A 15767-nucleotide genomic window follows, 5' to 3' on the forward strand; every position below is an offset into this window, starting at 1 on the left:
GGTTCAGGGTGTTGTTCTCGTGGAGTCTAGAGAGTTCTGGAGCCCACGCACGCGTCCTGCATGTTCTGGGAACCCAGGAACACTGCTGACCTCAATGCTGTGTTACAGGACATCAGGGTAGAACCAGCTATACCTGCTTCTTCTATTAATAAAGACCCCTGAATGGAGTCCAAGCCAGATCCCACAGTGTTCTGAGCGCTTTCTGGCGAGGCTCCTGGACAAAGAGTGTATAATGGTCCTGCGCATGTACACTGGATGCGATATGTGGTCAAACATTATTCTAGAGGTTCCTATGAAGGTATGTTTTAGATGACATTAACAGTTAAATCAGTAGACTTTGGGTAAAGCAGATTACGCTACAGAATGTGGGTGGGCCTCGCCCAATCAGGCGAAGGACTGACTGGACCGAAGGATTGACGTTCCCTCAGGAGAGAATTCTGCCAATGATTGCACTTGGAGCTCAGTCTTGAGATACAGCTTTTCCCAGCCTGCTAGGGTATATCCTGCAGATTTTGGACTTGTCAGCCCCCACAATCACAGGAACCCATTCCTTATAGAAATGCTCCCTCTGTGTGTGTTTGCATATATATATATATACACACACACACACAAATACATATGTATATACATGCATATATATATATATATATATATGTAGTATATATACTGTACACACACACATACACACAGCCTATTGGCTCTGTTTTTTCTGGAGAACCCTGCCTAATTCACTAAGAGTGCAGAGAGAATGGGTTCACCTGGCTCTTTACAGTTTACACATCATGACAGCAGTGGCTCCCCTCCACATTCCCCTCCCGCAAATGCTTTGGCTGTTTCATCTCCCCATGAGAACCTGACAAGCAGTTGAGTCTTAGGCACCAAACCCAGTCCTGTCTACTCCACAGCCCAGCTCTCACCTCTCACAGCCATCCTGTGATGCAGGAGCTGACACCCAAGGACTCGCACAGGAAGTATTGCAGGGGTTACAGCTTTGCCAGCACTTCACTGTTTACAAACGGCAGGGGTACAAAGGGGAAGGGCCTGTAGGGGCCGGTCAGGCCGCCTGCTTCTTTGGGGAGGAAGAGACCTGTTCTTTCTGCCAACAGCCCCCTCTCTGTCCCTTGCGCCACCCCAGGCCTGTTTCTCCCAAGGTATCAAAATACTGCTGAGAGCATGTGGACTAACTGAGTTTCTGTGTGGACATCGGATTACACTGGTTTACACTGGAGACAGGAGCCCAGTGGAAAGATGCAGCTTGAGGCCAGACCTTGGTGACTAAGTGACCAGGTCAAAACATGCTTGTCATGGTCTTCATCTAATGCTTATTTGGCTGCTGGGGTATGCGAACTGCCAGAAGTGCTCTGGAGGGCAGGGTACCCATCCATACATGAAATAGAGAGATTAGCATATTCTGGGGGTGGGGGTGTGTGGAGAGGGCTCGGGGACGTGCGCAGGAGAGATCTCTTCACATCCTGGTCTCTGTGGCACACTTTGGGTGCTTTCCTGAGGAATTCTGGGACACGAGTGTGAGCTGGCTCACTCCCATTTCTCCTTTCCCACCATGTTCCAGTCTGGGCCAGAAGGGGAGGTACCGGGTGCAGGAGGAAGTGCAGAACTTGGTGCCAATCCCACAGGGGAAGTTGTAGATTTCCGAGACCTTCGCGGTGTCCTCAGACTCCTGGATTTGATTCCATGACAGGAGGCCTCTCTCCTCCAGACTTCCTGATGGGAGACAGTGAGCAGTGAAGACAGGGCCCCAACGGAAGGGGGCGGAGGAGGCCGGAGGGAGCCTCTGGCGCTCGCTGCAGGCACTTGTGAGGTTTCCTCTCAGGGCCCTCCACCTGCCAAAAGAACCTTCTCTTCCTCCTCCAAGCCCATCTCAAGAATCACAGCTGAGCTCAGCTCATCAGGCATTCCCTGAGCTCCCACTGTGGGGCTGACATGCTGCAGAGCTCCGGGTAGGACCTTATATGAACCACGATCCTTTCCTCATCTTGGGGGGGCGGGCCTTCCCACATCTTAATGTTTCTGGAATGCAGATGCATTTTACTCTTGGTAGAGAGAAGAAATGTAGAAAACAGAATACCATGAAGCAGGTGCCATCATAGAGGTCCTTTCAAAAGGTTGTGGGAGGGTCAAGAGGGAGCACTGAAAGCCGTTAGGGATGACAGCCCTGCACTCTCCACCTTCAACGTCCTCAGCACTTTGAGACTCGGTCTGCTCATCGCTGCACTTACTACCCTGCATTGTAATTGTTTTCTTCTCTCTCTCCCCTATTAGCCTGTGGGTTTCAGAAGGCAGGGGGCATATCTTTCTGCTCTTTGTATTCTCAGTACAAGCACCTGGAACACAGCAAGTGCTCAATGAGATTTTACTGAAAATATGAATGAATGAATGAATGAATGAATGAATGAATGAATACATGTGTTCTTTCCCTCATCCACTAACCTTAAAGTTCTAAAAGAGCTGGGGCTGTGTCTTTTTCTTTTTTCTTCTTGTATATTTCTACCCTAAGACCCTCTTATGAGCTGAGTTGTGTGCCCCCCAAAAAACATGCTGAAGTCCTAAAGCCCTGTACCTCAGAATGTGACTGTATTTGGAGACAGAACCTTTAAAGTGGTGACTGAGTTAAAGCTTAGGGCTTTAGGATGGGTCCTAATCTAATCGGGCTGTCTTTATAAGAAGAGGAGTCCAGGACATGGGGAGACACCAGGAATGCACACACATAGGGAAGGGCAGGTGAGGACACAGCAAAAAGGTGGCCAGCTACAAGCTTAGGAGAGAGGTCTCAGGAGAAACCAACCCTGCTGACACCTTTGTCTTGGACTGCCAGCTTTCAGACAGTGAGAAAATACATTTCAGTTGTTTAAGCCCCCCAGTCAGTGGTATTTGGCAATGGCAGCCCTAGGAAGCTCCTACAGGCCCGTCCAGCCCACCCTGACCCAGGGCCTGCTCAGGGTACACTGTGGCCAGTCTGACTTGGTCATCGGGGCTGCAGAAGCAATGTGGGAGTCCCACATGCTGACCACCTGTCTACACTGCTGGCTTACGGAGCGAAGGGGAGCCTTACCAGGGATGGTGTTATCCAGTAGAAAGCCCAGAAATCCACCGACAAACATGCCCGTGGTCAGCAGCACTTGGATGACCTGGTCCAGCTGGAGAATCCCTAGAGTGGAGACAAAAGTGACAGGGATTCCCAGGGACCAAGGGCCCCGCTGGCTCTGCCTCGAGTGGTCATAGTCTAGAGGGTGGGGATTCACCTGTCTGGAGCTTGTCGGGGTTCTTGTTCACCCAGTTGGGAATGGCGAGCCCACAGTACATGGAGAAGCCGAAGACAAAGATGTTTCTGGACGAGTTCATGTCCACGTACTGTGAGAGAGAGGTCCCCGTGGCAGCCCGGAGCCTGCAGCACTTCCACTGCACACCGATCTAACACCCCTCCAAGTGCTCCTGCGCTCCCACCCCTCCAGAGGCTTGGGGGCGTGGGGAGGCTGGACTCAGAGAAACACACAATCAACATGAGCAAGTCAGGCCCTGATTCCCACTTGAACGAGAGAGCTGAGTGGTTTGGATAATCCAATTCAAACTGATACAATTTCTGTTTTTCAGAAGTTCTGGCTATATCTTTCTTCCATTTGGGAGCCAGTGTGGTTTCTGGGACCACGGATCGCACAGATCGCCCGCCCTATTCCATTCATCTCAGTCCCTGTGGGCTCCCTGCCAGCGATGCAATGCTGTGCTTCCCCAAGGGCTCCGGGCTCACCTGCAGATTGGAAATCCCCACGGCAGAGATGACCCCAAACATCACCAGGTACATGCCCCCAATCACAGGGGTGGGAATCGTGGCAAACACAGCCCCTATCTTCCCAAAAACGCCCATCAGGAGCAGCACGCAGCCCGCAGCGACAATCACCATCCTGCTCCCCACCTGCAGGACTCAGGGAGACGGGGGGTGAGGAGCTCAGGGCCAGCCAGGCCACATGCCCCGGAGCCCTTTGCCCTATTCCGGGGCACCTCGAACAATGCTCCCAGGGGCTCGCAGGAGCAGCACCGCCTAAGCTCAGAATGACCCCCCTCAGCTCCCACATGGGATCTGGGAATGGATGAGGGTATGACCAAGTGGCAGTTGAATATTCAGGTTTGGAGCTCTGACACAGGGCTGGACCAGAGGTAACGAATCTCCCACCCAAACCTCAGAAAGTAAGGAATTTCTTCAGTGCTCACAAAGCCTTGGTTTGCCGGTACCAGGACAGACTTTCTGCCAATTGAATTGCCACAACCAAGAAGGGCAAGCGTGGTAAGCAGCATGGTGTCAGGCTTCTGATCTCCAGATCAGTAAAAGAATAAATTAGGGGTGTTTGAAGCCACTAAGTGTGTGCTAATTTGTTACAGCAGGAATAGGACACTAATACATTGAGTGACACATGTAGGTACCCAGCCTGCCCCCAGGAGCCACCGTCGGAAACCTTACCCTGGTGATACCCAGTGCTCCGACATTCTCGCTGTAGGAGGTGGTGCCGTTCCCTGTCCCCCGGGCCCCTGCCAGCAGGCAGCCAAGGCCCTCAATGCCAATGCCGCGGTTGATGGCATGTTTCGGAGGGGTTGGGGCTCCCACCAGGCGGGCACAGGCATAGTAATCGCCTACTGACTCCACCATCGAGGCAATCACCCCGGCTATGATGCCAAAGACCCCAGCCAGGCTGATGGTGGGGAGGCCCCACTGTCCTGAAAATGCAATGCAGAGGGAATATTAATCCAGAAGACAATAGGTTACTGAACCCCCACTAATGCCTTTGCATATCTTTGACCCCACAACTGTCCAGAGGCTCTGGCTCAGACTCCTGCCCTACCATCCATCCCTCCCCGACAGTGGGTCAGATGCCCTGACCTTGAGGGCACCGTTCACAAAAAGAGCCAGCAATGGGGTGTCTCCCCAGGAAGGCTTTGAAGCATTTGGAGACCGAGAGTCTTACTCAGGGAGGCCCCAGCTCCTGTCCATGGGGCCAGACCAGCCCACCCTGGAACCTGAGCCAGGAACTGTGGTGAAAGGAGACCGGAAGTGGCCTAAGGGATGCCCTTGATCTCGTCTCCCCAGAAATGTACTCATTCAGTCCTGGGCTCCCCCCTTGTGTAGGATCCTCCAAATCCGGGAGGAGATTCAAAGGCCCAGCTAGGAGTGTGGGAGCCCTCAGTCCTCTCCCCACTCCCAGGCGCATAGGCTCTGAGCAATATAGAGGCGGATGAGGCATGTAGGCCAGATCGGAGGTAGGTCTGGGAGTAGGAGTCTCTGGTCCAGCACCCTCCAAAGGGTGCGTAGGACAACCCAGGGGTCTCCTTCTTCTCTTAGGGGCCCAATATGGACTCCCTAGGGCCTGTCCCTCGTCAGATCCTTGGAAGAGAAGCCCGCCTCCTGCCCTATTCAACTCTCCGTTCAGTGCCCTGGGCCCCATAGTCAGTCCTGGGAAATATGAGCCCCAGGCCAGAAGGGTCTCCATCTTCTTGTTACCTGGGTACGGGAAGCGAAACCAAGGGGCCTGGCTCAGGACGTTGCCTTTGGTGTCGGTGCGAGCCAGGTACCCATAGGCTGTGGGGGCCGAGGGGAAGGTATTGGTGACTGTGAACACGAAGCAGAGGAACCAGGAGATGCAGAGCCCTAGCAGTACCTGCAGGAGGGAGCCGCTCTTCACCACTGGGCCTGCCCCCCAGCCCCTGCCAGCCCCTCCCAGAGGGGCTGCGTGGAGGACAGAGTTCAGGAAGCCTCTTTGAACCGAGGAAGAGTTGGTGAAGGCTCTTCCAGTGACAACAGGAATCTGGTGTGCGGTGGCTAATTAGCACATTAAAGGAACAGAGGAAATAAACTGTGGGGAGACACAGTTTTACTATATAGGCAGACTGTCTAGTAAAGTGGGTGTGTATTAAATAGTCTGTCTCCCTTCCCACTGTTTGCTTGTCACATGACCTTGGATCAAAGTCTCTGAGCTTCCGTTCCCTCATCTGTACAATGGAATTACGATCACTGCTCTGCAAAGCTTGAAGCAGAACTTCACAAAGCGGGGTCCTCATATATATGATTTTTAATCTCTGGTGACCAAACCCCCCAAACCTGTATTTTTTACCTATGTCCCCAAGTGACTCGTATGCACTCTGAATTTTAGAACCACTGGCCTACAGGGTTGTTGAAGAATCAATGCGATCATTAGGTGGAAATATCTTTTTACAATGTGAAATGTAGCTCACAGTTAAATTAAACCTGAAAACATATTTGTGTGCGTAACAACTATACATACATGACAGTGTGGTACAAATTCAACAGAGGAGGCTCCGAAAAAGGAGTTACCATCATCATCATGGGGTACTTGAATTACCCATGAGCCACTGAGAAAGAACCGAAGTATCTTGGCCCTTAGTTTTATATAATTAGCTGTGAACCTGGTTGTCTCCCCCAGTATCTTACTATGAGGATGGCCCAGGGAACATGAGAAGGCTGTCCCACACTGGTGCCCCGAGCAGGGAACCAAGACAGGGTTCTCTGTGCCTGGGAGAGAAGCATTGAGGAAAAACCTGGAATTATGCCAACAATCAGGGAGCGTTCCCACAGGCCACAGGTGGATTAAGAAAAGTCAAGGAGGGGAGGCCACTGCAGACGGGGGAACATTTGATATGGGGACCACCCAGGAGTGCAAGAGGCTGTCCCTCACTCTCCAGGTGAGCCAACTAAGAATGGAAAAGGGTAGGGAGTGCTTCTTACGGGGAAGACCTGAAACAGGTAGAACTTAGAGGTGTGACACTTCTCCTTTCGTCCATAAATGGGCACAGGCACGGCAATGTTTTTCAGGTACTGTGAAAACAGTACGATGAGGAAGATGGTCCTGAAACAGAAACAAACCACACCCAACCTGGTGAGCTGGGGCTCATCCCGAGCGAGGGTCCAGGAAGCTGAGCCACCACATGTCTCTGGGACTGGGGGCAGTGGCCGCCCTGGAAGTGCCCCCATCTAGGCATGTCTGTGAGGTGAGTCCTAATGAAGTAATAAATTGTAGACTAATACATTATAAGGAGCAATTTCACTGCTTTTCAAGGTATCATAATGTTCATCAAAGTATTTGTAAACCACAGAGTTGACCAGTATCCAGGACTCTTATTATTCTTACAGGGAAATCTTCCACCAAAGAGAACTTAGACGGCACTCCCTCCCCAGAGAGGACTTACATGGTCGAGATCCCCCAATGGACTCCGGCATCGTTGCCTGCAGAATCGAAGAGAGGCAGGGCCACCAGGGAGATGGTCGGAGCAATGGTCAAGGGGCCAATGAAGCGCATGAGAAAGCCAATGAGGCCTGAGAAGCCCACTAGCATCTGGACACAGGAAGCAACCATGATGACGCCCTGCAGCTGGAGAGGGAGAGTATAGCTCAGACATCTCAAAGCTCCCAGCAGGACTGCGAGCCTCCGCCCAGCCCAGCAACTTCTCTACTGCTCAGCCCTAGGGGGTACATCGAGAGGCAAAGCTGGGCCCCAGAGGAACTGAAGGAACAGAACTCTGATCACACTCCTCTCTCCAGTTCTCAACTGCCTGTGGGATATTTTCACTTAACGTGAACTGTTTCAGCAGGGAGCCTTCAAAAGTATTTCTTGATCATAGGGATGAAGATGACAATATCAGCATCATTCAGCAGTGTACTGAACATCCTTTTGCCTTATTTTTTCTTTTCGTTTTCCTAACTTTCTATCGCAGTGGTTGGCAACTTTTTTTTTTTTCTGTAAAGGACCAGATAGTGAATATTTGGGGCCTGCAAAAAAGAAACTTTTCCAGACAGTGGGTGAACAATTGAGGCTAGCTGTGTTCCAATAAAACTTCACTTATAGGCACTGAAATTTGCATTTCACACAGCGTTGACATGTTGTGAAACATTATTCTTCATTTGATCGTTTTCTTCAACCATTTAAAATATGAAACCATTTTTAGCTGCTGAGCTGTACAAAAATAGGCAACAGGCCAGATTTGACTCATGGGTGGATGTTTGCCAACCCCTGATCCGCTGGACTGATTACTGCTTCTTTTTAACTTTACTAGTCTGGATGTTATAGGTTCTATTTTATCCCTGATAACATTCCTTGCTTTGATGTCTGCTCTTTCTGAAAGTAACATACCAACTCCTGCTTTCTTTTCATTCAGGCTAGCATGGTATATTTTTCTCCATCCATTTACTTTCAGTCTGTATGTGTCTTCATATTTAAAGTGAGTTTCACGTAGGCAACACATAATTAGGTCTTGTTTTTTTGGTCCACTCTGACAATCTGTCTTTTAATTAGTACATTTAGACCATTGACATTCAAAGTGGTTATTGGTGTAGTTAGGTTAATATTTATCATATTCATTATTGTTTTCTACTTGTTGCCCTTGTTCTTTGTTTCTTTTCTTTTTTTTTTGTCTCCCACTCTTTATTCTGCCTTTGGTGGTTTTAACTGAACACTTTATATGATCCCATTTTCTCTCTTTTCTTAGTATTTTCTCTTCTGTTTTTACTCTTTTTTAGTGGTTGTCCTACAGTGTGCAATATATGTTTAAAGCTAAGCCAAGTCCACTTTCAAACAACACTATACCACTTCATGGTAGTGTGAGTGCCTTCTAAAAACAAAATAATCCTAATTTCTCCCACCTATCCTGTGTCATTGCTATCATTCATTTCGCTTAATACATAAGCATGCATAAGCACATAAATAAAAAGTACTATGATACTGGAAGGTGAAGTTAAAATTGATCTAATGTGTTAAACACTAAACTTGCCATCTCTTCCCATAGTTTTTTTCCCCTGCTACCACCAGTTCCTTAAAATAGAATCATTGTTGACTTTTACCTCTCCATTACTTTTCACATCCCAGTAAGTGATGACATACCTGCTGGTCCTATATTCACATCGTTTGAATTTGTGGCCAGTATTGAACTATACAGTTGGTCGGCTGACCATCAGTGGTGTCAAGTCTTGAGATGTACATGGATACATATTACTCAGATAAACATGGAGAATCTACCTTAAATTCTAATAGGCTGGCTCAGCGAATAAAACCAATCAACCAATCTGTCACTAAAATGAGAACTTGCTCTTGTTGACAGCACTGTTGAGAAATATTGGACCAGCAGAGGGAGCTATAACACCACAGATAGGGCTGGGTTTCAGCTCACTGTTGAACATTTGGAGGCGCTGTGAGGCAAAAGGGTGGCGGCTACATTAGATGTGAACCAGAGGAGCCCCTACCCTGGGCCCTGCCCTGTCTTTTGGACAGAGGCGGATGAAACTTTCTTCTGTAAAAGGCCAGATAGTAAATATTTCAGGTTTTGTGGGCCATATGGGGTTCCTGTTACACTTTCTTTTTTAACAACCTTTTAAAATGTAAAAACCATTCTCCAGACCACAGGCTGGATTTATTCCAAGAGCCATAGTTTGCTGACTCCTGCTTTAGAGGACTCTCTATATATGGGAGGTGCCAAAAAGAATGTATACAAGTGGACACTTTGTTCAACGTTGCTCAAGCAGTAGTTGGCCGTCGTCAGAAGTGTCTGGATGCTGATGGGAACCACTTTGAGCACCTCTTGTAACTGCAGAAGTCAAACGTGACTTGTATTCATCTTTTGTTATTGGTATATATTGAGTATTACAATTTTAATATAGTTTCCTTTTCTTAAAAATGTATATATATATATTTTTTGGCACTCTGTGTGTGTGTGTGTGTGTGTGTGTGTGTGTGTGTTTGTAAAGAGAGAGATAGAGATAGAGATAGAGATAGAGATAGAGATAGAGATAGAGATAGAGATAGAGATAGAGATAGAGATAGAGATATATCTCACCAACACGAAAACAGTAAATGTATTAAGGAAAGTATGGGTGTCTCTGTCACTTGGGATCCTTTGCTCAATGCAGGGACAGCATGACCCATATCCCTAAATATCCTCTCTTACTCCGAATACTGTTCAAACCCCAAGGCAATTCCTTTCCCTAACTCTTGCCCAGTATCCTTAGAACACAACCTTACTGCTTCTGAATGTGGTGAAGCTTTGTGGCACTGCGGTGCTGGACAGGGATATTTCCTTAGAACACAGGAAGGATTTGAGCAGCAGGTAGCAGAGACAGGTTCGTTTCTCAGATCTTTCTTCTTGGATAGTACGAAGGCAAGAGGTTCTTACGTAAGGAATTACAGCCCTCAGTAGGTCGGAATGAAAGGGAAACCCTGCCCCTGGCATCTAGCAGAGCAGGGCGAGGAAACCCTGCTTCTCGTGCTTTGCTTAGTTTTCATTTAGTAGGTTGGTGCAAAAGTAATTGCGGTTTTTACATTTATTTTTAACCTTTTAAACTGCAATTACTTTTGCACTAACCTAGATTTACCAAAGCCAAGTAGAGGCTCCCTGGGGAAGAACACAAACAAACACAGGAAAAACACACATGCACAAAATAAAAACAAACAAAGGCACAAAGCCTCACAAACTACATGTGTTCTGTGATTCATTCTATTGATGACACAGTAAAACTAGGCTTCCCTGAAAAAGAACATACTGATTTGGAAAAGGTGGGGCAACACACAGCATGCTGAGATGGACCAATCAACCTGGCAAAAATCCAGGGCCTGTCAGCTTGACAACAGTGAAATTGTCAGGAATAGTTTGGCCTGGAATTACGTGGACCTGTTCTTTAAAGATTAAAAAGCTCTGTTGCCTTAGGATCCACCCTGAGATAAGAAGGAAGCACGAGGCCTTGGTGAGATCATTGGAGTTTAGGACATCCGGGTGCACTTTTGGACTGCCAGAGCATAGCCCTGTGAAAAAAGGCTCTGGCAGAAATCCACAAGTGATGGTTCAGACGGATCTACTGTGTCCTTGCTAGCAGTTTTCCCTGAGGTCTGAGATGTGTCCACGCTGCATGAGAACTGACCCTGTTAGAAGCCAGGTGCTTCCGCCCCACTACCTGACGAGACCATCGAATCTAGCAGCAGAGACTTGGGTTCTATTGTGTGAGTCTTTGAATTTAGAAAGCACTGGTCGGAGTCTCACTAAAGGTACCAGTGAGAAAGACTGAGTCTGGAAGAGTAACATTCTGAAAGAGTACCATTCTAACAGGAGAATCTCGGTGTAAGAAGTAAGGTAAGTCTAAATCCAACCAACGGACCGAGTTATGTGTGATCTGGCTGACTGCACTTATAAATACCCAACACTATCCCTACATAATTACATGGGTTCTGGGGCTGCGGCCCCTGGGCTTGCAGTTTGATCTGGCAAGTGGACCCTAAAAGGCATTATTGAAATGTCACCTTTTGTAGTACAGGACTGGACAGTCAAATCTCAGATACTTAAAAAGAGGATACTTAACTTTGAGTGTAATCACGAGGGCCCATGAGATGACACTTTGGGCCGTAAGGCATGCACACGTGGGCTCACAAACAATATCAACCCCATATCTATCTGAAGTCACTTATGTTGTCAGGATGGCCCAGACTGCCAACAACAATGAGCACGTGTGCCTTTGGTGGGAGAGGATGAGGATGTATGACCCCTCATAGGGTTGGCAGGCTGCCTATGCTGGACAGAACATGGGAAGTTCTAATACATTTTAAAACTGGTATGACGGTGTTTCTGGTTTGAGATTCGCCTTTTCTGCAACTGAAGCCCTGGGCCAGACTTCTATATAAAGACTGGCAACCCAGATTGCCCACTAACAGGAATGTGAACTGACATTGTCAAACAGCTCAAGGATCACTTTTCATAGCATGAACAGGGCAGAAGTGGACCAAGAAACCAATATCAAGTGATCTTTTCATATTTCAGGTCACTTCTCAAAAGCAGTGAAATTATTGAAAAGTTAGAATATATGCTTGGAGCAACCAAATGCAGGTGACAATGGTGCAAAGGGCTGTCTTTCCAGGATAGGAGAGTGTAAGATCAAGCTAAACACGAGGGGCACAAAAGTGCCCCTCACCTGCGGAGCCATTTCTAAACGATAGGTTGAGAAATGAGGGGGGTAGAGAAACCCTCTTTCCCAGGACTAGGGATTTGGTTGTGTTCACTAAGGTTAGAAAAATAGAAATCAATTTAAGTGGGATTATTGGGAAAGTCTGGTGTTTTCCGGCTGCATCCTACCCAGTGGAGAGGACTCAGTGACAATATACGTGTTAGATCATTTGAAAGTACCTTGGAGAAGGCCACACAATGAGGGGTTAACAGTGTTACTTTTGCTGCCCATTATCTAAAGAACAGCATAGAAGAACTCAAAATTCCCTCTTCCCATCAGAGCAAGGAAATGGGCAAAGAAGGGATCCCAATGGGGAGAAAGAAAGATGGCGGCAGAAAGAACTGGAGTAAAACAAATTACTGTACCAAACAATGCTACGTTTGCCCTTTATATTGAAAATAAGTTAAAAATAATAAAATGAATTCTTAGCAATATTTCTAGATAAATCTTCAGTCTGAGATGAGAGATGCTGGCATCAGAGTTGATTCTACTAAACCGAAAGACATAATAAAACTGGACCCAGAAAATACTGGGCCATATTGAATGGACAAGGAGGAGTGAACATTGTGAATGTAGGACGCACATCAGAACAGGGTCTGTTGCTTCAACTTTTGCATAAATTAAGATGAGTCATGGACTAATTATGAGTTCATAGGGGAGAAAAAATAAAACTAGAGCAGTATTATCCAATATACAGTACTAGTATACATTAAAGTGTTTTGTCGGTTCTATTTCTTCTTCTTGGTCAAACAGGGACAAAATTGTGAATCTTGTACTGTGTTTCCTCCTCTGACTTTCCTCTTCCTTTATGTTTCACATATAGGGGATGTAACCGTTGTCACAGCCATGAAGCTATAAGAACATTGAACATGGATAGGGTGGGTTGCAGGATGAACCCTGTCTGGTCAAGACTTGTTAGCTTGGTTCCGAGGTATCTCTAGGGAACAGACTCTGCTCTACGTCCCACACCTGAGTTCAAGAATGTCCTTCGTCCAGTTCTAGTGATCCTGGAGGAGGCGGTGCTGAAGGCAATAAGGGTTGTATTCACTCCTGAACAAAGTACCTTGTACTGGAACCAATCATCATGACGTATTTATGTAGTTCGTCCCCCCTCTGGAGGTGGTCCCTGGCCTAGCTCGAGGCCTAGGTGTTTAAGGTCAGCTGGGAGGGAGATGGTTGGACTTCCTAGAGATCTCTAGTGACCTTTACTCTCTCATATAGTACCCCACCCACAAGGGCCCCTGCCCCTCACCTCCCACATCTGATGAGGATGGTGGGGTCTAGAGGCTATCAAGTCTACCCTCCCTGGGGGTGTGGCTCAATTCTCTGCCAAGAATCCTCAATGTGCTGACTTCCTTATCTAGCGTTTAGATAAGCCAACCTAGAACATGACCAAACTTCAGAGTCTGCTTTAAGGCAAACATTTCCTTTTTCCTTGATGATACAACTGAATTAAGCAAGGGTGAAGTTTCATAGGTCATATAAGCACAGGGACACAACTGTCCAAAGGTAACAGATTAAGCAGACAGTACCCACTAACAGAATGGTTAACCGAGACCGGCCTGCACATTGGTTTTCCCATTAATCTGACCCTACTGTGGATATATGTCAATATGGCACTTGAGCATCTATGAAAAACTTGTAGCAGAATGTCCGGAAAACTGTAAGTGCTCGGTAACTACTATCTGCTGCTACTATCATCATCAACATCATCACCATCATCACCATCATCATCACCATCACCATCAGCATCAGCATCACCATCATCATTATCATCACAATCATCACCATCATCACCATCATCACTATCATCACCATCACTATCACCATCATCAGCATCATCACGATCACCATCATCATCATCAGCAGCAGCAGCATCAGCATCACCATCATCATCATCACCATCATCACCATCACCATCATCATCAGCAGCATCAGCATCACCATCAGCATCAGCATCACCATCATCACCATCATCACAATCATCACCATCATCACCATCGTCACAATCATCACCATTATTACCATTGTCACCATCACCATCACCATCAGCATCACCATCACCATCAGCATCACCATCAGCATCACCATCAGCATCATCATCAGCATCACCATCAGCATCATCATCAGCATCACCATCACCATCATCATCACCATCACCATCACCATCAGCATCACCATCAGCATCACCATCAGCATCACCATCAACACCATCATCATCGTCACAATCATCACCATCGTCACCATCATTATCACCATCATCATCACCATCACCATCAGCATCACCATCATCATCACCGTCATCACCGTCATCACTATCACCACCATCATCGTCCTCATCACCATCGTCATATCATCACAGTGATGTGTCTCTCTCCTCTTTGCAGCCCCAGCACTTAGCACAACACTTGGCATCTGACACGTATTCAATAATGACATTTGGTGACTAAATATACAATGAGAGTACGCATTGCCTTCCCGGACTGTCTAAGGAAGTGCTTTAGCTCTTCTTCCTTGAAATATGTGAGTGTTTCCAAGTAAACTTAATTTCCCTCTCCATCCTTTCCACCCCGGCAGCCCCAATCCTTCTCTTGCTCTTTACCCTGCTTTATTTTCTTCATTGCACTTAAAACTCCCTGAAATTTCCCTTTTCTACTTAGTCATTGGAATATTTTTGCCTCTCTCTCCCACTCTGCCCTGCACATCCACACACTCAGATGTTAGCTCCATGAAAGCAAGGTCCTTCTCTTTCTTACCTATAGCAGTATCTTAATGCCCAGGATCTTGCCTAGTGGTAAGTTGAACAATGAATGTTGAACAAATGAATCAACAGAGCAGCCCCTGTTGAGGACCCCGTCCACTCCAAGCACACCCACCCACCCCACCCCACCTCATTCCCCGTTACCTCTCGAATCCTCTTCTGCCATTCCTCGGTGAATTCAGGAGAGCTGATGTTTACTTGGCTGGCATTGAGTGTCCACTCAGGGCACTTCCAGGCGGGAAGCGAGAGCATGGCCAGGGAGGGTGCCACAAAACCAAATGTCCCTCCCTGGAGAATGGGCAGCCTGCAGGTGGGGAAAGGATGCAGTTACCCACATGATCCTTTAATACTGATCTGTCACTGGTCCCTACTGGAGGCCTTTTAATCCAAGTCCTAGCTCAGTTTAGAGGCAACACATGACACCTGCTGTTTTCAGAATACAGGGAGTTCCTGCCAAACCCTAACTCAGAGCCATAAACCCTGCCAAACCTTGGACAGGTAGGAGAGGTGAGGAAGGGAAAGACAAGCAGAACTAATCCCGGTCTTGGAGATGCAAGCCCAGGAGAAGAGAGTCATGCACTGGGAAACAATTTGGAGACAGAGCTCAGCAAACATGCTTAGTGGGTGCCACTGTCTACCCCTGTTGCAGTGGATTTTCCCAAACCCCAGGACCAAAGCACAGCTCACACATGTGACCTTCTCCCACCAACAAGAGATGCAGAGCCTAAACTCTCGGTTGCCAAATTTCGTGGTGTCTTCAAAAATGAACTGCAGTCCCAGATTTCCACTTTCAGGCTCCTTTTTATCACATGGACAGAACAGGTTTGAGGTCAATTATCAGGGCATATACTCCACCCAGGCTCTTCTCACTCTTAGCTGGCATCTCACATTGGCCTCCATGAGAACTAGTCGTGCCCACCTGACTTATCTTCCCTTCATCTTTTTTCCTGAGCTCCCTACACCAAGTAAGTAAGGACCTGCTAAATTGTGGGAAAGCCCATCATGCAC

The 15767-nt window shown here is 47.4% G+C and overlaps 1 protein-coding gene across 1 annotated transcript; it reads right to left on the reverse strand.

Moving 5' to 3' along the window:
- Positions 1 to 1302: 1302 nt before the first annotated feature.
- LOC308492820 (solute carrier family 23 member 1-like) lies at positions 1303 to 15058 on the reverse strand. Its single transcript, XM_081038291.1, has 9 exons — positions 14904 to 15058; positions 7210 to 7391; positions 6749 to 6869; positions 5507 to 5663; positions 4472 to 4725; positions 3764 to 3928; positions 3261 to 3369; positions 3071 to 3166; positions 1303 to 1722 (listed from the first exon to the last, which is right to left on the reverse strand). The coding sequence occupies exons 1-9, from the start codon at positions 15009 to 15011 to the stop codon at positions 1466 to 1468; spliced, it is 1449 nt and encodes a 482-aa protein (XP_080894417.1). The 5' UTR covers positions 15012 to 15058; the 3' UTR covers positions 1303 to 1465.
- Between the last annotated feature and the right edge of the window lie 709 nt (positions 15059 to 15767).

This window comes from Rhinolophus hipposideros (genome assembly GCF_964194185.1).
Source record: "Rhinolophus hipposideros genome assembly, chromosome: 25".
In the NCBI taxonomy this organism is placed as follows: domain Eukaryota; kingdom Metazoa; phylum Chordata; class Mammalia; order Chiroptera; family Rhinolophidae; genus Rhinolophus; species Rhinolophus hipposideros.

What these genes read in the sequence shown, in the direction of transcription:
- LOC308492820 (XM_081038291.1), bottom strand. Translation starts at nt 15,011, where the DNA reads ATGCTCTCGCTTCCCGCCTGGAAGTGCCCTGAGTGGACACTCAATGCC. An exon ending in GAGCACTGGGTATCACCAGG is followed by an intron (nt 3,929 to 4,471) that starts GTAAGGTTTCCG and finishes TGAGTCCTGCAG; the next exon opens with GTGGGGAGCAGGATGGTGAT. An exon ending in CCCCGACAAGCTCCAGACAG is followed by an intron (nt 3,167 to 3,260) that starts GTGAATCCCCAC and finishes TCTCCACTCTAG; the next exon opens with GGATTCTCCAGCTGGACCAG.